General features: G+C 34.9%; 1 protein-coding gene across 1 annotated transcript in view; it reads right to left on the reverse strand.

Annotated features, from left to right (window-relative positions):
- Positions 1–2,807: 2,807 nt before the first annotated feature.
- The window catches only part of LOC132560134 (MAGUK p55 subfamily member 7-like), a 38,356-nt gene continuing 16,943 nt past the window's right edge, over positions 2,808–24,220 (reverse strand). The window contains exons 7-17 of the mRNA XM_060224783.1: positions 18,057–18,142; positions 17,607–17,681; positions 15,772–15,968; positions 15,000–15,055; positions 14,119–14,205; positions 13,413–13,499; positions 12,353–12,433; positions 11,899–11,992; positions 5,278–5,386; positions 4,583–4,723; positions 2,808–2,984 (exon numbers count right to left, since the gene is read on the reverse strand). Of these exons, the coding sequence (XP_060080766.1) occupies positions 2,808–2,984; positions 4,583–4,723; positions 5,278–5,386; positions 11,899–11,992; positions 12,353–12,433; positions 13,413–13,499; positions 14,119–14,205; positions 15,000–15,055; positions 15,772–15,968; positions 17,607–17,681; positions 18,057–18,142 (1,190 nt within the window). The remainder of the gene's footprint in view (positions 2,985–4,582; positions 4,724–5,277; positions 5,387–11,898; positions 11,993–12,352; positions 12,434–13,412; positions 13,500–14,118; positions 14,206–14,999; positions 15,056–15,771; positions 15,969–17,606; positions 17,682–18,056; positions 18,143–24,220) is intronic.

The raw sequence follows: 24,220 nt of genomic DNA on the forward strand, positions 1-24,220 counted from the left end.
CTCCAAACTCACTGGTTGATTATTTGTCCAAACTTGAAAATAACCTTGATATTTTGACAAAGGGAAGTAATCCTGATGGGGGATATAGATCAAGTCATGTAAATTCTTAATCTCAATTCTCATTTTCAAATAGTATATGGATTACAAAATACTATAATTGAACCAACAAGGATTACTCCACAATTTTCAACCTCGCTTGTTATCTCACCACTTGATATCCTGGTTACTCATAATGTGATCTTTGTTAACAATGCCTCTGTTCTCCCTCCTACCTTTAGTGACCACCGCCTTGATAGCGCTGGCAATAAATTTTAAAACCTGCAAAAAATGCTTATACAAAATCCTTCCTATTTCTAAAATACCAGTTTTAGTGGTGCAAATGATTTTCTTAGCTCACTTGACTGGAATAACCATTTACAAGGTGATACTTGCAATATGAATCATATTCTATTTAGCGTAAGATAAACTGCTGTCGATCAAACTATCCCTGATAAAAAAGTACAATACGACCTCATGATAATCGATGACACATGAAATCAGACTTAAAATAAGCGACAAATCGTGAGTAAGAAAAACAATTCTACTTGTAAAACGTCGTCACCTTCATCAAACTATTTCATTTTTTAAGATTTTTAGCAGTATGTGTTCTGCTCATGTACGTGATTCAATTCAACTTTAAATAAATGAAAATACTGATCAATATCCTCTTCGTCATAATAGACATTTCAATGTGCCACTAGCACGAACTCAAATACATTTTACTAGCTTTCCACAAAAAGTATGTCTGAATGGAATAACCCACCTTGTCTGTTTCCAACGATGTCGTCCATTAGTGTAATATAAAAAAGATGTCTTATTTCAACCCGTTGCAGATGCCGAACATCAATACATCAAAAGTTCAGTGAAACAGGAAAATCGATATAACTTTCTGTCGATTAAGAAATTCTGTTAGCCCCTTAAACGACGATTTATTTAATTTTCTTGTAATGAAATCGACCTGTTTGTACCTGTGGTCATTCAGTTGAAGATTGACGTCATTTCGTTCTTCATTGTCCTCTTTTCACTGACCAAAGACAACTACTTTTTACTTATCTTTCTCACCTGAGCTACCATGTTCCGTTAAGCTGTCAAACATTTCTAAATGGTTGCCATGAGCTAGATGCAGTTACGAATAATTTCATTCTTGAGTTGATTCAGAGATACTGATACCAGACGTCTTTTTAAAGTAAATATCAGGTTCATACATTGTCGTGTCAGGTTTATGTCTAATTATTATCTGTATGGTTTCAGCAAAGGAAGGTGAATATGAATGGACAATTGCCTATGCAGCATTCCATGCATGTTGAATTTCGGACTGATTCTTGTCCCAGTCATAAAGTGACATTATTATCACTTAAACTGTTAGTGTTTATCATTGTGTTCATTCATTATTTGACTGATGTGTATATTTGTTTGTAATAGCAAGAAGATGTCTTTGAAAGGCTATGCCTGTTGCCTAATGCATTTTGTCGCCAAAGTCATGATATCAAAATATTCCGAAAAAAAACCCAAAAACAAGACAAAAACAAAAAAACTTGAAATCATAAGATTTTTAAGACGCGTATTGACTTTATCCAGCGTATAAACCATCAAGAACTCGAAAACGGAGTGAATAGAATACATACATCATTTGTGCATAAGGTGATTTACATTAACAATAAATTTTGATTTCCTTGTATGTAAAATATCCGTGTCTATCGTTTACACTTGATATCCAGAATGCCAAAACAAAAATGTCAAATCAGTTTTCATCTGACGTCGGGGGTTGTGTTTTGTGCAAGTTTTCTGTGTGATTTAGGTCAAATCGTAACCAATTACAAACTAACAGTTTTTTAAAGTATGAATTTTCTTGAAATGATAATGATTTTAAATTTTCAAATATGAAATATCTGTTAACTAGGCTAACACAATAACGTCTCTATCGACAGTTTATTTTGTTTGATGTTTAATTCATGAACACCGTTGAATTCGATCTAGTTTTTTTAACCCCAGGTCAATAAAATATGGTTTCTGAAGTCTGACGAATTTTACTGTTCAGACATCAAATAATACAGTTTTCTGACGCTGGACAGTTTTAACACAGTGTTCTGACATAAGATAAATACTACATATTTTGATGCCAGATAGATCAGAATGTTAGTTTTCTGGCCTTAAATCAATATAAGCCATGTTTCTTACATCAGATGAATACGATATATTTTTATGACGGCTATTGATTACACAAGATACACCAATCAGAGTTGTCGTTCTTTACAGTCAAATTACATTTCTGTAAACCGCTCGTAGACAGCCAATCTCTCCCACAGTGCATTGCGGACCCCAATAAAACCTCTGTAAACGGCTCACGTCATTTCAAGGTTCTTGAAAGACATGTTTGTGTCAAAAATGATGCGTCTCATTATTTTTTCTGTTTTGTAATCTGTACTATTATTTTAGAAATAGATGTTTGTTCATCTGGATAATAACCAATTAGTTTTAATGGTAATAAACGATATTAATTATATCGCAGAAGTAAACTCTCACCAACCGTCGTATTTAAATTTTGTACTTTCACTTTTCAATTATCCACAAGTAATTAAAAGGGAACTGATGTTTCCTAACAGGAGACGTGATATTTTAGAATAACGATGTCGATGAGCTCAGCTATTCATAAATTTGATATGTTGTGTTTTGTGGTACGTTTTGGTTTATCATGAATGCAGTTTCCGTATCCATGTTAAACAAAAGAAGAAACACAGCTTGCAAAAACATCACAAAATATGTATTTATCATTGAATCCATGATGCTGGGACCCATGTCTCCTCGGTTTCCACAGAGTGTGCAACTTTCAACAGTTCGTTGGTCGCTAGATGAAGGTTCTGATTAATTATGGAACAATCGAACAGATAGCCATATCTGACCTCCATTTTGTCACTCGCTTCGATAAGGTTTTCAAAGTCTTCATTCTGAAAGTGATGTTAATGTATAGTTAATTCCACAATAGTTAAAACAATGGTGTCAGGATATATTCTTAAGTCAAACCAAATTATGAGAATATGGTAACGTTCCTTAAACTTTGTATAGAGCCAATATATTAAAAAAAGATTTTCTTGATCTCGATGGTTCATATTTTCCTTTTAATATTTCATATTTCAATGTGCCTACATTTCCAGATTGGTTTTCATCTTCGACAAAAGGTGAAACTGTACTTCCCTCTTCTTGGTAGTAACAACTTCTACAGAAACTTGATTTTATATAATTTTTTAACTTTATTTTTTTAATTTTATTGTAACATCATAAATCCTAATAAATATGTTTTATTTAGTTCTGAAACCAATTTCAGTTCGAAATAATCACGTCTGCAATGAGTGTTTTAGTACAGTAGTCGCAATGTCGACAGAGGGCATTGTTCAGGAATTGGCCACGGGCTTCATAGTACATTGATAGAACTTTTCAAATTATCATAATAGGAGTTAAAGCAGGATTAAACATGACATTACTGGAACATGTAACTCTTAAATGCATCACCTAGCATAAAACTTGAATCAGAAAATTTAGAATATACAAGCATTCTTCTATTTTATTTTTACATATCGATAGGAAATACGTTTCATTTATCCTAACCATCAGTGAACAAGATTTCGTGGGTTAAGAATAACCGCGATTTTAACGAGAATAAAACAACTCGTAAATTAGTGAGATCACAGTGGTATATCCACCGAGTGGTTAGTCAGCACTGATTTATCTCTAAAGTTCTGCCATTATTTAAGAAGCTAACCAAACGGAAAGTTGGTAATTCCACCTTAGTGAATGCCAAACTCATACCATGAAAAACAATATCGGCCGACTATGACGTAAAAGACATGACCTTTAGATGTAAATTTAAACCAGAAGGTGATTTTTATGAAATGCTGGTAGCTATCAGTAAACTGAATTACCAATATATAGGCTTATATTGTTAACGTCCTAGCAACAACTATGGTCAATAACAGACGCGAGGAGAGTGCATACGTCGTATGTGTGTGTAATTGAAAGCTGCCTCCTTGTTATAGTGCGTAACCGAAGCTGCTTTTATAGTGCTGCCACACTGAAATATGCTGTCGAAGGCCCCCAGCAGGATATCCCATCCGGCCACATACACTGAATTACATTGCCGAACGTTAAGCATGGCGTAGAAACTTACATTTTAAACAACTAACTATATCAAAACTCTGGTTTGTCTAAGCCATGGGACATAACCAAATGCCTTCCTCAGAGGGGCGATGTATTCCTACCCCCTCTCTAGAATCTCGCACCCATAATCACAACACCATGGTATACCTTTATCTCCACTGGGATTAACGCTCTCTCAACAGCCAACATCACTAACAACATAACTAGTGTCAAAACGAATAGAAATTAACGGGAAACAGGACGAAAGAAGAAAAAAATATCAAGGTCCCAAGTACAACGAAGCGGAAATATTTGGCAAACGTTTCTGATTAAGTACTCGTACAAAATTAATGCTTAATAGGACTTCAAGATAATATCAGTACTATGAAGTATAATTCTACTGTTTACTTACACTACACAAGCGAGTATCTCCATCCTCGAGTGTTATGCTTGCGGCTTGTTTCTGCCGGGTCTCCTTCAACTTCTCCAGGACGGGTGGTTTGATAAAAATTATATAAGGCTTGATTTCGGCAGAACGGAGTGATTTTATTGCCTGGAAATAAACCAATCGAAATTTGACGTCATGTCTGAGTTTTCTATAATGTTTTTGTTATTTCACCAAACGGCAATATGTATAACATATACATATAATTCTGTATTACTAGGAGGGTGAACATTAAACCGTATCTTAAAGAGATAGAAACTTTTACTTTGTAACATTTATCTATACAATTTAATATGCACTGTTATTGAGTATATTTTTGTTATAACAGTTGAAATGACTATTTTTTAGCTAGGAATTCAAATAGCTGAAGACGTTAAATCTTCCTGTAGTTTGTTCTAAAGGTGAAAATTGTGTTTCTATTGTTACAATATTGTCTACCTTTTTCAGAATTTGATATTTAAGATTTTGTTAATATGTTGATGTTCTATTGGAATTGGTATTGCCTAAATATCGGTCTATATTGTAAACGGGAAATCGTTCGACCAAGAGTTTTTTTCGCTGATAACTGTATATTTCAGATCAGAAGTTAAAACGAATGAAATTGCCTAAATGCGGCGAAATTTCCCCAGTATACATTTACCAGTATCAATGACACTACTCACCTGTACACTTGGACAGAGGATACACATTTTTCCTTCTTGTATTGCTGATAAAACCGTTTCTGTTCGTGTTCCATAGAGGTTCCCTTTATACTCGCCATGTTCCACATACCTACTAACAACACAGAAGCATCATTGTATGGAAACGATCTGATTAGTCACGCTGGGATAAAACCTGTAAACATATCGCCTTTAGTGGTGGTGTGATCGTGTCGGAGGGCGACCAATTAACACTGAAGTCATAGTAACTTTGTATGTAAGTGAGAAATCCAGTGCTTTATTGCGTTTACATATGCACAAGAGTGGTGAATTGGACGGCGAAACACTCATTTAGCCGTCGTATAAATATATTTGGACTTGCCATTGGACATTTCGCCATCGCATGAAGGTCAAACTGATTTTAGCTAAACTGAGGTGAAATTTTCACGTTTACAGCATTTAATTACAGACTAGCTTGAATGGTGTTAGATTGATCAATTCACTGCGATTACTCTACAGTGGTATGTATCCATACAAGTTCCTTCCAGTGGAAAAGAGTGAAAAGTTCCCGATAAAGACGAAAACATATTATCCTTGGACACCGTTTTATATAATTAAGTCTTCACCGTCTTCACTGTCTAGGTTCTGTGTGTACGGCTCACCTGATCAGAAATCGCTGTAGTTGTATATGATTGTTTTTGTTGTCATTATTATACATTGTTTATCAGCTTTCTGTCTTTATATAATTTGTTCCCGTTGTCAGTATACCAAACTTTAGCATGGGAGACCATTTGGTACAATTTACAGTGATTCCGTCTGTGTATGTGTGCTATTCTAAATAATGAGTAAGTAAGCGTCGATGGTATAGCCTTTCTGTTGAACTTTGTTGTACTATTCAACCCCCTTTACTGAATTTTTTCATAGTTAATATTTATTTGTTAGATATCTATTTTGTTGTTAAATCCCGGTGTATGAGTCAGGTCGCGTCGTTGTTATACCTTTGTTCATGATATATTTTGTTGTTAAATCCCGGTGTATGAGTCAGGTCGTGTCGTTGTTATACCTTTGAATTGATATATTTTGTTGTTAAATCCCGGTGTATGAGTCAGGTCGTGTCATTGTTATACCTTTGTATTGATATATTTGGTTGTTAAATCCCGGTGTATGAGTCAGGTCGTGTCGTTGTTATACCTTTGTTCATGATATATTTTGTTGTTAAATCCCGGTGTATGAGTCAGGTCGTGTCGTTGTTATACCTTTGTTATTGATATATTTTGTTGTTAAATCCCGGTGTATGAGTCAGGTCGTGTCGTTGTTATACCTTTGTTCATGATTTTACTTTTTGTTAAATCCCGGTGTATGAGTCAGGTCGTGTCGTTGTTATACCTTTGTTCATGATATATTTTGTTGTTAAATCCCGGTGTATGAGTCAGGTCGTGTCGTTGTTATACCTTTGTTCATGATATATTTTGTTGTTAAATCCCGGTGTATGAGTCAGGTCGTGTCGTTGTTATACCTTTGTTCATGATATATTTTGTTGTTAAATCCCGGTGTATGAGTCAGGTCGTGTCGTTGTTATACCTTTGTTCATGATATATTTTGTTGTTAAATCCCGGTGTATGAGTCAGGTCGTGTCGTTGTTATACCTTTGTTCATGATATATTTTGTTGTTAAATCCCGGTGTATGAGTCAGGTCGTGTCGTTGTTATACCTTTGTTCATGATATATTTTGTTGTTAAATCCCGGTGTATGAGTCAGGTCGTGTCGTTGTTATACCTTTGTTCATGATATATTTTGTTGTTAAATCCCGGTGTATGAGTCAGGTCGTGTCGTTGTTATACCTTTGTATTGATATATTTTGTTGTTAAATCCCGGTGTATGAGTCAGGTCGTGTCGTTGTTATACCTTTGTTCATGATATATTTTGTTGTTAAATCCCGGTGTATGAGTCAGGTCGTGTCGTTGTTATACCTTTGTTCATGATATATTTTGTTGTTAAATCCCGGTGTATGAGTCAGGTCGTGTCGTTGTTATACCTTTGTTCATGATATATTTTGTTGTTAAATCCCGGTATATGAGTCAGGTCGTGTCGTTGTTATACCTTTGTATCATGATATATTTTGTTGTTAAATCCCGGTGTATGAGTCAGGTCGTGTCGTTGTTATACCTTTGTTTGATATATTTTGTTGTTAAATCCCGGTGTATGAGTCAGGTCGTGTCGTTGTTATATATGATATATTTTGTTGTTAAATCCCGGTGTATGAGTCAGGTCGTGTCGTTGTTATACCTTTGTATTGATATATTTTGTTGTTAAATCCCGGTGTATGAGTCAGGTCGTGTCGTTGTTATACCTTTGTTCATGATATATTTTGTTGTTAAATCCCGGTGTATGAGTCAGGTCGTGTCGTTGTTATACCTTTGTTCATGATATATTTTGTTGTTAAATGTGTATACCTTGTTATACCTTTGTTCATGATTTGATTTTGTTGTTAAATCCCGGTGTATGAGTCAGGTCGTGTCGTTGTTATACCTTTGTTCATGATATATTTTGTTGTTAAATCCCGGTGTATGAGTCAGGTCGTGTCGTTGTTATACCTTTGTATTGATATATTTTGTTGTTAAATCCCGGTGTATGAGTCAGGTCGTGTCGTTGTTATACCTTTGTTCATGATATATTTTGTTGTTAAATCCCGGTGTATGAGTCAGGTCGTGTCGTTGTTATAACTTTGTTCATGATATATTTTGTTGTTAAATACCGGTGTATGAGTCAGGTCGTGTCGTTGTTATACCTTTGTTATGATATATTTTGTTGTTAAATCCCGGTGTATGAGAGGTCGTGTCGTTGTTATACCTTTGTTCATGATATATTTTCAGGTCGTCGTTGTTATACCTTTGTGATATATTTTGTTGTTAAATCCCGGTGTATGAGTCAGGTCGTGTCGTTGTTATACCTTTGTTCATGATATATTTTGTTGTTAAATCCCGGTGTATGAGTCAGGTCGTGTCGTTGTTATACCTTTGTTCATGATATATTTTGTTGTTAAATCCCGGTGTATGAGTCAGGTCGTGTCGTTGTTATACCTTTGTTCATGATATATTTTGTTGTTAAATCCCGGTGTATGAGTCAGGTCGTGTCGTTGTTATACCTTTGTTCATGATATATTTTGTTGTTAAATCCCGGTGTATGAGTCAGGTCGTGTCGTTGTTATACCTTTGTTCATGATATGACTTGTTGTTAAATCCCGGTGTATGAGTCAGGTCGTGTCGTTGTTATACCTTTGTTCATGATATATTTTGTTGTTAAATCCCGGTGTATGAGTCAGGTCGTGTCGTTGTTATACCTTTGTTCATGATATATTTTGTTGTTAAATCCCGGTGTATGAGTCAGGTCGTGTCGTTGTTATACCTTTGTATTGATATATTTTGTTGTTAAATATATTTTGTTGTTAAATCCCGGTGTATGAGTCAGGTCGTGTCGTTGTTATACCTTTGTTCATGATATATTTTGTTGTTAAATCCCGGTGTATGAGTCAGGTCGTGTCGTTGTTATACCTTTGTTCATGATATATTTTGTTGTTAAATCCCGGTGTATGAGTCAGGTCGTGTCGTTGTTATACCTTTGTTCATGATATATTTTGTTGTTAAATCCCGGTCGTTGTTATACCTTTGTATTGATATATTTTGTTGTTAAATCCCGGTGTATGAGTCAGTGGTCGTGTCGTTGTTATACCCATGATATATTTTGTTGTTAAATCCCGGTGTATGAGTCATATTGACTTTGTTCATGATATATTTTGTTGTTAAATCCCGGTGTATGAGTCAGGTCGTGTCGTTGTTATACCTTTGTTCATGATATATTTTGTTGTTAAATCCCGGTGTATGAGTCAGGTCGTGTCGTTGTTATACCTTTGGTCATGATATATTTTGTTGTTAAATCCCGGTGTTTGAGACAGGTCGTGTCGTTGTTATACCTTTGTAATGATGTATTTTGTTGTTAAATCCCGGTGTATGAGTCAGGTCGTGTCGTTGTTATACCTTTGTTCATGATATATTTTGTTGTTAAATCCCGGTGTATGAGTCAGGTCGTGTCGTTGTTATACCTTTGTTCATGATATATTTTGTTGTTAAATCCCGGTGTATGAGTCAGGTCGTGTCGTTGTTATACCTTTGTTCATGATATATTTTGTTGTTAAATCCCGGTGTATGAGTCAGGTCGTGTCGTTGTTATACCTTTGTTCATGATATATTTTGTTGTTAAATCCCGGTGTATGAGTCAGGTCGTGTCGTTGTTATACCTTTGTATTGATATATTTTGTTGTTAAATCCCGGTGTATGAGTCAGGTCGTGTCGTTGTTATACCTTTGTTCATGATATATTTTGTTGTTAAATCCCGGTGTATGAGTCAGGTCGTGTCGTTGTTATACCTTTGTTCATGATATATTTTGTTGTTAAATCCCGGTGTATGAGTCAGGTCGTGTCGTTGTTATACCTTTGTTTATGATATATTTTGTTGTTAAATCCCGGTGTATGAGTCAGGTCGTGTCGTTGTTATACCTTTGTTCATGATATATTTTGTTGTTAAATCCCGGTGTATGAGTCAGGTCGTGTCGTTGTTATACCTTTGTTCATGATATATTTTGTTGTTAAATCCCGGTGTATGAGTCAGGTCGTGTCATTGTTATACCTTTGTATTGATATATTTGGTTGTTAAATCCCGGTGTACGAGTCAGGACGTGTCGTTGTTATACCTTTGTTCATGATATATTTTGTTGTTAAATCCCGGTGTATGAGTCAGGTCGTGTCGTTGTTATACCTTTGTTCATGATATATTTTGTTGTTAAATCCCGGTGTATGAGTCAGGTCGCGTCGTTGTTATACCTTTGTTCATGATATATTTTGTTGTTAAATCCCGGTGTATGAGTCAGGTCGTGTCGTTGTTATACCTTTGTTCATGATATATTTTGTTGTTAAATCCCGGTGTATGAATCGTTGTTATACCTTTGTTCATGATATATTTTGTTGTTAAATCCCGGTGTATGAGTCAGGTCGTGTCGTTGTTATACCTTTGTTCATGATATATTTTGTTGTTAAATCCCGGTGTATGTGTCATGTCGTGTCGTTGTTATACCTTTGTTCATGATATATTTTGTTGTTAAATCCCGGTGTATGAGTCAGGTCGTGTCGTTGTTATACCTTTGTTCATGATATATTTTGTTGTTAAATCCCGGTGTATGAGTCAGGTCGTGTCGTTGTTATACCTTTGTTCATGATATATTTTGTTGTTAAATCCCGGTGTATGAGTCAGGTCGCGTCGTTGTTATACCTTTGTATTGATATATTTTGTTGTTAAATCCCGGTGTATGAGTCAATCCCGGTGTATGAGTCAGGTCGTGTCGTTGTTATACCTTTGTTCATGATATATTTTGTTGTTAAATCCCGGTGTATGAGTCAGGTCGTGTCGTTGTTATACCTTTGTATTGATATATTTTGTTGTTAAATCCCGGTGTATGAGTCAGGTCGTGTCGTTGTTATACCTTTGTTCATGATATATTTTGTTGTTAAATCCCGGTGTATGAGTCAGGTCGTGTCGTTGTTATACCTTTGTTTGATATATTATATATGATATATTTTGTTGTTAAATCCCGGTGTATGAGTCAGGTCGTGTCGTTGTTATACCTTTGTTCATGATATATTTTGTTGTTAAATCCCGGTGTATGAGTCAGGTCGTGTCGTTGTTATACCTTTGTTCATGATATATTTTGTTGTTAAATCCCGGTGTATGAGTCAGGTCGTGTCGTTGTTATACCTTTGTTCATGATATATTTTGTTGTTAAATCCCGGTGTATGAGTCAGGTCGTGTCGTTGTTATACCTTTGTATTGATATATTTTGTTGTTAAATCCCGGTGTATGAGTCAGGTCGTGTCGTTGTTATACCTTTCTTCATTATATGACTTGTTTTAAATCCCGGTGTATGAGTCAGGTCGTGTCGTTGTTATACCTTTGTTCATGATATATTTTGTTGTTAAATCCCGGTGTATGAGTCAGGTCGTGTCGTTGTTATACCTTTGTTCATGATATATTTTGTTGTTAAATCCCGGTGTATGAGTCAGGTCGTGTCGTTGTTATACCTTTGTATTGATATATTTTGTTGTTAAATCCCGGTGTATGAGTCAGGTCGTGTCGTTGTTATACCTTTGTATTGATATATTTTGTTGTTAAATCCCGGTGTATGAGTCAGGTCGTGTCGTTGTTATACCTTTGTTCATGATATGACTTGTTTTTAAATCCCGGTGTATGAGTCAGGTCGTGTCGTTGTTATACCTTTGTTTATGATATGACTTGTTTTTAAATCCCGGTGTATGAGTCAGGTCGTGTCGTTGTTATACCTTTGTTCATGATATATTTTGTTGTTAAATCCCGGTGTATGAGTCAGGTCGTGTCGTTGTTATACCTTTGTTCATGATATATTTTGTTGTTAAATCCCGGTGTATGAGTCAGGTCGTGTCGTTGTTATACCTTTGTTCATGATTTGACTTGTTGTTAAATCCCGGTGTATGAGTCAGGTCGTGTCGTTGTTATACCTTTGTATTGATATATTTTGTTGTTAAATCCCGGTGTATGAGTCAGGTCGCGTCGTTGTTATACCTTTGTGCAATAATGCCGCTTTCCATTTCCTGTCGTGATATAAAGTGATACTCCTTTCCCTCCTCTTCAAACGGCCTCCGCGTTCTGCTCGTGTCTGGAATTCAATTTTGACAGGTGACAAATCTGTTTTTGAATTGTATTGATCTGAATGAGTCAGACTGTACACCACGTAAACCAAAACAGCATAAATCTTATACAATAAAAAAGTTATTTAGTGTTTTATCTCAATATAGGAAGTAAAACATTGATTGTTTATGCACTTATATTTTTCGACAAATCAGTAAACTGCATTTAAACTTCAGCTTGCGGCTGTATTGTGGATTAGAGTGAATACGCGGATGCGATTGAAAAGCATGCTCAGAACATGAAAATGACACAATAACGTTCTCAGTAATATATATATCTATCGTTTGGCAACTTATACCAACAAAACATACAATATTATCATACATACAGGGGACTATATCGGTGAAGTGAGATGGGTTAGATGCTATCAAGCGTCTTTTTAATTCATTCCTGCCCACATGAGTTGCACCTGCCGTAAGAAAAAGCATTTTCATTGGTTGTTGAATAATGCACTTAAACATAATAATTGGCGAAGAAATAATAAGTTAATTCAATTAATGTGATGATATAAATTACAGGTAAAAACAATGACGACATGGCTCCCGGAGATGGTTTAGGATGGGAACAAGTAACCTCTAAACTGTTGGCTTCACCGTTTCCCATGTCATGAGCTTACTAGTCAAATACCATTGTTTGACAAATCCGAAATGGAATTTTCATGAGTTAAGAGAGAAATTAATTAATGAAATAAGTTTTTGCAACATTTTAAAGATTTCCATATTAAATAAAAAAACCAAACTTACACTTGCGTCGAGCAGATATTTCAATACAAAAGAAATACTATATACAACATACAACCATCAAATTGATGTCGTAGGCCCCCCCCCCTTTTTTAACAATTATTTTATTTCCAGAAAAAGAAACACCGATATAACATGCAAGGTCTTCGCGCAGGAAGGCTCTCTTACTTCATTCATTTCACTTACACCAGAATTACACACACTTTCTTATTATATTTACATTACACATTGTTTTTTATATAATTAGGAAGATGATATAAAGAAAATAAGGGCCGAAACCTAAGGAAATGAACAAAGAAATAAATAATGAACGGATTATTTTCTTGAACCCGTTTAGTATTAAACATATAATTTCCTTGTAAAGAAAAGGGATTTTTTTTATAAAATATTCGCGCGCATTTAACGCTACACTTATATGTCAAGGGGAATAACCCCATTAAAAAAAGCCACTCTTGGACGTCGCCACATGGAGCGAGCATCAGCACGCTGGTTACATTCAACATAAAGTAAGTGTACTGTTGTATTATTTTGTATTATGTCGGAGCTTTTTGTTGTTACTAAGATACTATGATTTTATTGATAGAACGCGTTTTATAATGATGCTAGAAGTCTATGATAACGGGCATTTCAAATGTGTCCTGTACTTACCAACAAGGACAAGAGGTCGAGGTCTATTTGGATCAGGGGTGTACAGTTCAACCTCTTCGTATGTCGGTACCTCTCCATGGTCAAACTCTAGATTAAAGTAGTCATCAAAACATCCATCCACTTAATAAATTCACGCGTTCATTCATTGATATATATCAAACGGCCTTGTAGGGGCACATATGTCCAATACTGTTGGTATACCAAGATGTTCTTAAAGGTTCTATTTTGAAGTCATAAAGGTCATATTTATTTATATTTCACTCTTGCTAAGTGGGTAAATATCTGGATACTCAGATTCTACTCAGTAATAGATATAAGTACAGATAAGATAGCAAAAATAATAGAAGTACAGGACTTCAATATATCTGGGTTATCTCCCTTAGTAGATCTCTTTCGATAGAGGGGAATTTTTTATCAGTGTTAAAAAAGTAACGAATGATTGGTACAAATTATAAAGACGGTATATACCTGATGATGGGTGTCTCTAATGATAGAGGCACATATTGTAATAAGCGCAAAAACTTGCTTATCCACAAATTATTTAGGAAAATGTTGATTAATATTTCTATGTCAACAGAGTGATTCCCCTTTAGTCAAATAATAAGTAAATTTATTCAAATAATTTTAAGTCAACTATTTCAAGCGTTGTAACAAATTCAGAAAATGATTAACATTTGTACTCGATTGAATATTAGTGTGTACATACCTCCATTAAGTATTGCTTGGTACATCATCTTCCGAACTCGTTTTGAGCGCGGAATTTTGGGGCTAATTCTACACGGACTTATGGCTCCTTAAATAAAACATAATATTTATGCCAATTAGTACAACACATAACAATTCTGGTTGTGCAAGAGCAATGAAGTAATTAAAAATAACACACACAGAGTTATAGTACTGTTTGTTATTTTTTTGTTTTGTTTTTTTCTCAATTCTCACTTGTTTTCATAAAGTTAATTTATACATGGTTTTCTTTTTTGAATGGATTAAATTGCTTTCAAGAGATTCGAAACAAATTCAACACAATATGTTATTGTATTGAAATGCGCTAGTGTCTTTTGTATAGCCTAAAAATATATATATATAAATAGATATAATCAAACTATTGAAAATGATGAAATTAATGTAATTTTGGGTTTGTACACCTAAAATATGCCTTTTGGAATGTTTTTCGGCCAATTTGAATTTTCCTCAATTGTTTCTTGGTTTCAAAAGTTTAGGCCTCTGGCAGTGGTTGATGAGTCTTTTAAGGACGAAACAAGTATGTGATGCAGTTTCAAACCATTTTTGTGAAAGTACAGATCATTTGTGTATGTTTTTTTGACAATTTTTGATGTAATGTTACATGCGTTAGTGTGAATTTGCATATAAATGAATCAGATTTTTTTTATTATCCTCATCGTTGAACTATTTACTTCGTGTGACCACGGTTTCGACCTTTATGCCAAACGGATGTGGTTTTATTTTGGAGGAAGTGACCTTCAAATGCACTAAGAACTACGTACATATGTTTATTTCAATATGATTATCAAGATAACATAAAAAAGTGTTGTTGTTTTTTCTGTGTCGTAAAATATATGTACCTACGTGATCCTCTGGAGTTTTGTTCATCCTCTTCATTCGCTTTCCGTATCATTTCTCGCCTGTAAGACAGAATAGAAAGATGAAGATACACGAATAGGTGACGACTTTACATGCTTAAGGACACACTGAATAATAAAATGTGTAACTACAGAGACTCGTATAAAACCAGCACAGTAATTCGGAGATATAAACAATGTATCGATTTATCAACGGTAACTGTTTATTTAACATATATATAAATGACATTTGCAAAAATATATGCAGACTGGACTTTTCCAATATGCGTTTGAAAACTGTTATAACAATGCGTCTTAAAATATGACTTTTAAAGTGAAAAAAGATACGTCAAGCTACAGCAACATATCTGTTTGTAAATATAAATATGAAACTTGTGACCAGAACAAATTTGCAAGCTAAGCAGCTAATGGGAAATACAAAGAGAAAGGACCACTATTCTTTCTTCACCTTAAGAGCCACTTCCGTTAATAACATCGGACGCTTCATTTGTAACATAGAACAGTCTCAAGACAAGCTACTGCGGAAGTTGAAGCTCATATCGATCCAAAACGCTGACCTAATATTTCGCTATGTTTGTAGGTGGGAGAGGTGTCACGAAAGCCATACAAACAAGGCCTAACTGCCACGAATACCCACACATCTTCAAAGTCAGACATAGGGCCATGTCTGGGAACTTTGTCATAGACTGGTAAGCTAACCCGGAATGCGGTAGTGATAGTTCTTGTAAAACATTTAAAATGTATCATCACAATAATACCTTTCCTGTAATATGGACGAGGGAATCAAACCAGTTCGTTGATTTTTCTCCCCTTCCTTTTGGGCCTGCCACCAGAGGGCGTCACTTTGTGATATGATGTGAAGAATGTCACCCCTCTCAAAAGACAGGCCAGCTTCAGCGCATGGGTTAACGGTATCCTCCTCGGCATTGTACGAGAACAGAGCTTTAACTCGGGTCTGCAATGTAAAAAAAAAACATATACCTACCGTACGAAGATTCTACAAAAATCTCCTTTCAATACAAATGGAGAATCTGATGAAACAAATGCTTAAATAATGAAGTAAACTGCATCACACAGCCACTTCATTCTTCTTGGATTTGTCAATAATACTAAGAGCTTAGATTATTGAAACCTAGAAGGCATTTGAGGAATGTCATTGATTGAAATGTCAAAATCCACACGGGGATGTTGCACAAACCATTATGTTGATTTTTTTTCCAATGCAATACATGTGAGTATTCTGAACCGAGCCACAATTCGAATGAAATAAAACGTGACATTCATGTTACAGCAAACATCGGGAACAAAAAGACCACCAATAGTGTCTACCAATTGCAAACTTAATCAAAGGTTAAACATCAGATAGAAAAGTGGTTAGCACTTCTCAAAGGAATTTTAGAAGTGAATAGCATCTTTCAACAGAATTTTAGAAGTAGATACAGAAGTACCAAATGATGTCAAATTCACCATTCAGTTGTTGGGTTTTGCTATCCTATAAATTAACACAACTGGCACATTCCCATGTGACGATTTACTTAACGACTTTTATTCAAAAGCAAGAGATGATCGAGCGGTTTTGACGGCTTTTATGTTATTTACCTAGAACACTGGGAATTGGCAGTAGTTAACAAGAAGGAAAACCTACAATTGTAGACAAAGCCCCAGTGCTCAAAGACACAGCATATGCTTACTATAAATGTCAAGCTCCAATCAGTCACAATACGAACAATACACAACTAGGAAGCAGGGCGACCTTCATTTGATTGAGAGGAAGGTCTAAGTAATTTTCATGCAGTAATTATTTAATGACTGATAACATCCCAAACAATACATTGTATAACGATAAATCTTCTTGCTTACACTGATAACTTTCAAAGGCTCAATTCATATGGCAATTTTCATTGTTCTACTATAGGGTCTTGCTTTTCTTAAATAAAAACGGATTCATAATACTGATTGAGAGATAAGTAAATTGTATCAAAGTGGATTATTCAATAAAATCCTATCCAAAATGCTTAACAATTGGGTACATATACACTCTACCAATTATTTGCAAACAGCCAATACATTTCGAAGATAAATCACTAGTGCAGGATGTGTCATTAATGATGACTGTGTTGCACTAAAATGGCACCGTTAACGATCTCTCTACGCTAATGTTACGGACGTACATTTTTGCAGGCATATTACTATTTTCTGTTTGAACCTTAAAAAGAAAATTAAACTCTTTACCATTTTCTTCGCAAGATAATAGAAATGAAACAACAAATAATTCAAATATAATTAAATCAATGCATTGTTTATGAGAAGTAAATAGATATTGTGCATTTGTTTTTATAAGAAAGAGCAAAATAAGAATGTCAACAATATTGAAGTCTGAATAGCAAGTTTAGCTTCAAAGAGAAGTTATAAATGTTTTAAAAGCTAACTTAAAATTACATCGAACTATTGTTTGTTAATTAGCAATGATGACTTTGCCAATACACAGCTTATCATCAAACAAATATTACTATAACTTTCCAATTCAGAACACATGAACACCAATGATAGGCTCACTAGCAGGATCGATGAATAAACACCAATTTGTACTTACTTTGCTAGCCCTAAATTTTGCTGCATTATTTTCAGCAGGCCCGAGCTTCATTGTGACGGGACCCGAAATTTTGGACTGAAAATGAATTTGTTATTGTTATACTTGAATTAAAAAGACTGAAATTCAATAAAACTAAGGCAAAATATGAACAATGAAAAAAAATTAAGATGTACACGGAGACTTCTGAAAAAGCACAAGGACAATAAGAATAGGTGTTCCGGAATAGTAGGCGTCCTTTGTTTCATAAACGACATCCATCTTCATGGTTTGAATTTACATTGACTTTAATTTTTTCGTTTTAAATTTATATACATGTACCAATAATTTGAATCAGTAATTATACCTATATCACAGACAACACCAAATGAAATGACGACGATGCACGATATAAAATATTCATAATTATATAATGATGTTTTTCGTAATGTTGTCTATCGTTTATAATTTTACCAGAGTTTGAGCCATCTCATCAGGATGCTTTCCGCGGAAATGGACACCATTGATTTCAAAAATTTCATCTCCGACATGAATAAGACCTGAAATAGAAGGAAGAATTTCTATTAAAACCCCACTACAATAAGCATTGGAATTGAAATGAAATCCAGAAAATCTAGCACTGCAGATGATATACGCTTCAAACTATACACAAAGATTTGAATGTAACCGATAAACGTTTGAAATAAAAATATCTATAATTTATAGTGCTTTTTATCAACCGAATGCATTTTTTGTTAATTGGTTGTCTTAACCTTACTAGTAAAGTAAAAGTGCTATTTTCTATTATCTGGAAATAATTCTTTGGAAGAAATTAATGTACTTAACAAGAAGCAGAAAGATCAAAATACATAAAGGATGTTTTCTACTTGTATTTAGGTGTATCCAAGGCATACATATTTAGTAATAGAAATCCACATTCCTGTTTCTGATCGGCATTTTACAGCGGGATTTGAATGAGCTGACTGAAATACATTATTAATTTTGACGCTTTTATGAAGTTTGTTTGATTCTTTTTAGCGCCATAACTTCCTTTGTCAATAACATTTGACAAGTCGGGTGTCCTGTTTGGTGCCTTCAGTATGATTTGACGGGTTGGGTGTCCTGTTTGGTGCCTTCAGCATGATTTGACGGGTTGGGTGTCCTGTTTGTGGCCTTCAGTATAATTTGATGGGGTTGGTGTCCTGTTTGGTGCCTTCAGTATGATTTGACGGGTTGGGTGTCCTGCCTGGTGCCTTCAGTATGATTTGATGGGTTGGGTGTCCTGCTTGGTACATTCAGTATGATTTGACGGTTTGGGCGTCCTGCTTGGGGCCTTAAGTATGATTTTACGGGTTTGGAGTCCTGTTTGGGGCCTTGAGTTACCATAAATGTATACAGGACTCCAAACAATCGCAAAACAAATGCTTAATGATATCATATTTTGGCTAGCTATAAAAATAAATTTTGTTTCATTGATCCTGCCTTTCTCTCTTTTTTTTTCTGTCGACTTTAAATGATAGGAAACGTGATGAAATTAAGCAAAGCCATTGCCCGGAAAAAGCAAAAAAAAAAAAAATAAATAAATAAATAAAACAAAGTAAAATAAAATGAAAAATAAAAACTAAAATAATAATAATAATATTCGACATCTAAGGGACTAAAACTGATTTTCTGCTGCATTGTAACATTTAGGGTGATTGCGTGTTGGCTTCTTTATTTTCCTTGCTTCCTTTTTTTGGAAGCGTTCTTTCAGTTTGTGTCCGTTGGAAACATATCGTTATAGGGCTGTATCAGGAGTAACAAACATAATGCATCGTTCAGGTTCTATTTTTGTTTAAATAACTGTCAAAGTGAGCATTAAGTTGCTTTGAAATGATAATCATGATGTTAATGGGTTAGATTATAAACTATTTCAGCGTGAAGACATCAACATCTCTACTTCACTGTAGGAAATAAGGAATTGGCATTTCAAAAGTGAGAGTGTTGTTCCAGGGAAAAATTAATTAAGTTTTATTACAGAATAAATATAAAACTTATCCACCGTGTAATGAACTGTCTATTTTAGTATCTACTTAACACTGGTATTACTTTTAGTAATTGAAAGTTACACAGTGACACATCTGAAACAGAAATATCACGTCCGATAACTCTGGGTTGATTATTATTTATTAGGTAAAGCTAATGAGCAGATATTAAAAGGGAAACCTGCTGATCATGACATATTGGAAATTATACTAATACTGGAATGTCAGTGTCTGCAGTACTATTAAATGCTTACGAACATCCCTCACTTGATGTCGTTTGTTGAAATTACGAAACTAATTAATATATGAGGTTAGAGACACCCCTCTATATTTTGATATTCGTGTCATCCATTTTTCAGTCAACTTCTTATAGTTTAAATACCAAGGATTACTGACGATTTCCAGAGGAACAGCTGTATGATACCTTTTATTCCCTGTTTTGATCTACATTATATAATTCTATTTTTTTCTGAAACGTGCTATTCGTTGGTGTGTCCTTTGTACAATCTTTTCAATCAGTGAATTAGAATTAGTGAATCAAGTAGGAACGTGGCTTGCTGAACATGTATCTTGTAAATCTGGCTTATGGTATAGCTCTTTCAATATAGAATCTGTTGACGACCTTGTCTTTCTTTAAGCTGGGTAACTATGAGTGTTTCAGCCTTGCACGTTTAGGTAATATACCATCATTCCTTCAATGTTTGTATTCAATTGAAAAACTATTAACTAACATCTTGTTCAGTTACCAGTTTCTTTTCCGCATTGATGAGGTGATGTTTTAAGCTGGTAGTTTGTTCCTTTGAGCCCGAGTTAATGTTCATCATTAAGCTAATACGATAATTAACATTCTGTTCCAACACGAGTTTGTTTCCCAGTCGATATAACATGATAATATCTAATGGTGGTACTAAATGTAGCAGCTACGGAGGTAAAATAATCATATAAAGACACCAATTTAAAAATCGCGTGTTGAATTAAGGTGCTAATAACATTTCGATTGGAAATTTAATCAATTTTATTCTTCATATTTTTTACATGGTGTTAATTAATCGTGTTATTGTAGCTGATTATTCTTCGTATCTCGTACAAGGACAACAGTTTCATTTATTATTTCGTAATTTGTTTATCTAGATTTGATCCAAGCAGTTAGAAAATGAGAGTAAGATAAAGCTGTTCCCAAAGCCTGCATCATGAAATAATGAGTTGCGGGTTCATTTTTTATTCCCTCATCCTCAATTTCCCTCCTAATGCTTGTGTTATACTTCCTAATGGTCATAGTCTTGAACGAAGGCCCAACTTAGCGAGTGTATAAGTACTTTCACATTATATTGATGAGACAAATGTTATTGGTTCGACTTTGCTCCACATTCAGATTAAAATCACCAGTAACTTAATAAGCGGTTGGTACTTGGTTAATTTTAATGCGACTAAATAACTTAATATGCTGATGTGCCCTGCTTACGACATCTCATCGTGATACCACAGTATCCACGGTCGCCATATTCTTATTAGCATCTCTCTTTTCTAATCATTCTAATTCTGAAGGCCTGACAAAGTTGAGAAAAATTAAACCAAATGCTTTATCATTGAATGAGACGAGGATTTATGATCCTGGATAATTAGTTTGAAAGAAAATGTTACTCTATCAGAGGGTTGGTATGCGTGTTTAAAAGATACAATCGGCTCTTGATTAGATGATATGTGAAAAAATTCCCCTATCGATTAAGATAAACCTGTTCCTTACGGACAAATCATAATGTCACTCAGTGATTTATTATGATTACTTTATGATATGTTTGTTGCATATACATTGACATATAAGTTGCTGTCAAATGTTTTCTTTCCAGCATTTACTATTTTCGGTAAACTAGAATCGTGACCATTGTAAAGTACATGAGTTTGAGGTCTTGAGTCGATTATCATTTATTAAGTTCACGCCCTTGCTTTAATTCGTACCTCTATTGATCAAAACACAGAGACGCATGCTTAACACGTATAAAAAGTGTTGTAACGTTATATTGGATGAATTCATTGTTTTTGGTGTTTGAGCTGCTAATCAGCATAAAATATAGCTTTATTAAATATCAGGATATCTGTTTAGCGCAGATTGCAGTAGTAGCATATGAGAAATAGTATAATAAACTTGCATTTCAAGTAATTTAATGAATGGATTCCCGTAGGCTCATTTACGGAATAAGATTACGATAACGTAGATTCCTTTCATTCTTGAATTAAAACCATTTTCACTTAACGTCCTATCAACGAAATCGTACTGTGACCTAGTTTTAGGATACAATTGTTCTCGCTTAAAAAATAATCACCCGAATTACGAAATAATTTTCTCACGTCTCAATGACACCACTCCCACTTAATTTAAAACCCAACAATTTCTGAATGACATGGATCATAGCGAGACTTCAATCAGTCTGGTTTTCACCTTATTTTCCCCATGCCTACCATCACAAGCAATATTAAACCGGGCGGTCGGTAAGGGCATTCGATGATCAGTAGTTTCTCTCTAAACACGGTAAAATGATGAGACAGCTTTCAAATAATAAACAAAACTTTTGAAATTTATTTAATACACGAATCTGAACGCTTCTAACTCATAACTCAGAACGCAGATCGTCGCTGTGAAGAACTGCAAATGAAATAGGCTTAGTAAATTCATGACGAAAATCATATTGGGGTATACAAACATGTTCTATTTAGGAAAATGAAGCTACAATGCAAACAAAATCAATTTAACATTTAACTTTTTCATAGACCATTGTCATGGAGTTGAGATATTCCGGATTAGTTGTTAAGCACTTCCAAGCAATCTGTTGCTAACCCTTTGCTTTTAATCTTCCCAATTTCGATTGTCGCGAAAATGATACCGCAATAAACAGAAACATTAAGAGGTTATCGTTACATCAAAATCGATTGGTCCGCGGAACGCTGACTGGGCGATGTAGTCATCATATTTATGTCTTTCCAGATTGGATATTTCCGATAAGTATTGCAGTGGAGCAGCGGACGCCTACGCGGAAAGTCTGTACTGATGACATATTGAGCATTAATGTTTGTGTACAAGTCACGCAAAGTGAAGAGCAAATTAAAACTAGACAAAGATAAAAATAAATAAATTAACCTGATTCATACAGCTGTTTCGCCCTTCTAGGACTCGTCATCGTTACTCGGGGCTTTCAAAAAATGCAGTACACTCATCATGAGTTAGTTGATTATATCAAGTAGTGATGGTCTTTCGTTGTCAAATATTAATGAAAAATAAAGCAGTACATTGTCCAAAAAAAGCCAAAAACTGTTTCAAGTATTTGTTTCGTTATATCGCCAAAAATAACAATGTTCGGACCTGAAAACTGGAAAAACACCAAGAATGGAAATTGCTAATGCACAAATTACGATAGTATTATGATTGTGCCAATGACATTGAGATGTTATTAGAAAGATGGTGTTTATTTAAACTAAATTACTCTTTTAGCAACAGAACCATGGTAAAATTACCATTGAAGAAATGACAATCTGACATTGGATTAAGATGTGCATTCATTTAAGTATTTTTCCTGTATCATCAGAAAAACTGGTTAAATTTGATTTATGCTGTTTAATGCCCCAAACATCTATTGACATATAAAGACAGCCTTCCTATGTATGCGAGGTGACTGCATTAGCTATAGTGTTACCAGACTGAAATATTGTGGGAAAGGCACTAAACAGGACACAACAACAGGTGACATTATACTGACAACAGGCAAAACAGTCAGTGCACTTCCCCAATGCCGATCGTTAAGCCATAAGCATTACCTACCATTTATGCAGACTCTGATATGTCTCGGTCGAGGAACATAACCCGAAGCCTTCTTTACTGACAACAATTATTGCATTGGTAAGGAGATGGGCGGTAGGAAAGGCAGTTTTTTTTAGTTTGGATTAAGTGTCTGTCCTGTGTTCGTTGTATTTGAAGGAGGATAACCATAGCATGTGAAATGTCAGACATAATGAAAGAGCGACATTATTGTGGGTATCATCCTCTACAAAAAATTACAACTGGTTTATACAATTTGAATTCTATTGGTTGTATCGTGTGTTGCCCCCCTCCCACCCCATAAACAGTGAAGGTTTTTTGGAGTCTTCATGTAGTAGCTGTACCTCAGTGAACAACATGTGGAATACCCGTTAAAGTCATTCAGTGTAGTACGAGGTGCCTCTGAAGATACACTAACCATCACGGGTAAGGGGAGTCGCCTTACTCATCACTCATAGATCATACATTGAGGTTACGTAGGCTAACATTCTACAGGGTGATTTATAGCGGCACCTCTTCCTGCATAAACCCTCAGGCACCCTATACTACGATAAAACATTGTTCCCGAGATTTCCATATCGGTGCATAATGAAATCCATAGATGTTACCTCTTTTACACTACAAACTGTCTGCTCCAACGATACAACGAGAACATTGATCTTACATGAAACCGTAAGTGTTCATTCCAATAGACAAGCACATCACGCTTGAGTGGTACATAAATCTTTTCAGTGGAATGATACATCATTCTATTTCATCATTCTGCCCTAATAAATTCTCTATTCCATTATGTCTTCACGCGTATA

Source organism: Ylistrum balloti, unplaced genomic scaffold, assembly GCF_031769215.1.
Source record: "Ylistrum balloti isolate Yb309-2 unplaced genomic scaffold, AGI_CSIRO_Ybal_v1 Utg371020, whole genome shotgun sequence".
NCBI classification, from domain to species: Eukaryota; Metazoa; Mollusca; class Bivalvia; order Pectinida; family Pectinidae; genus Ylistrum; species Ylistrum balloti.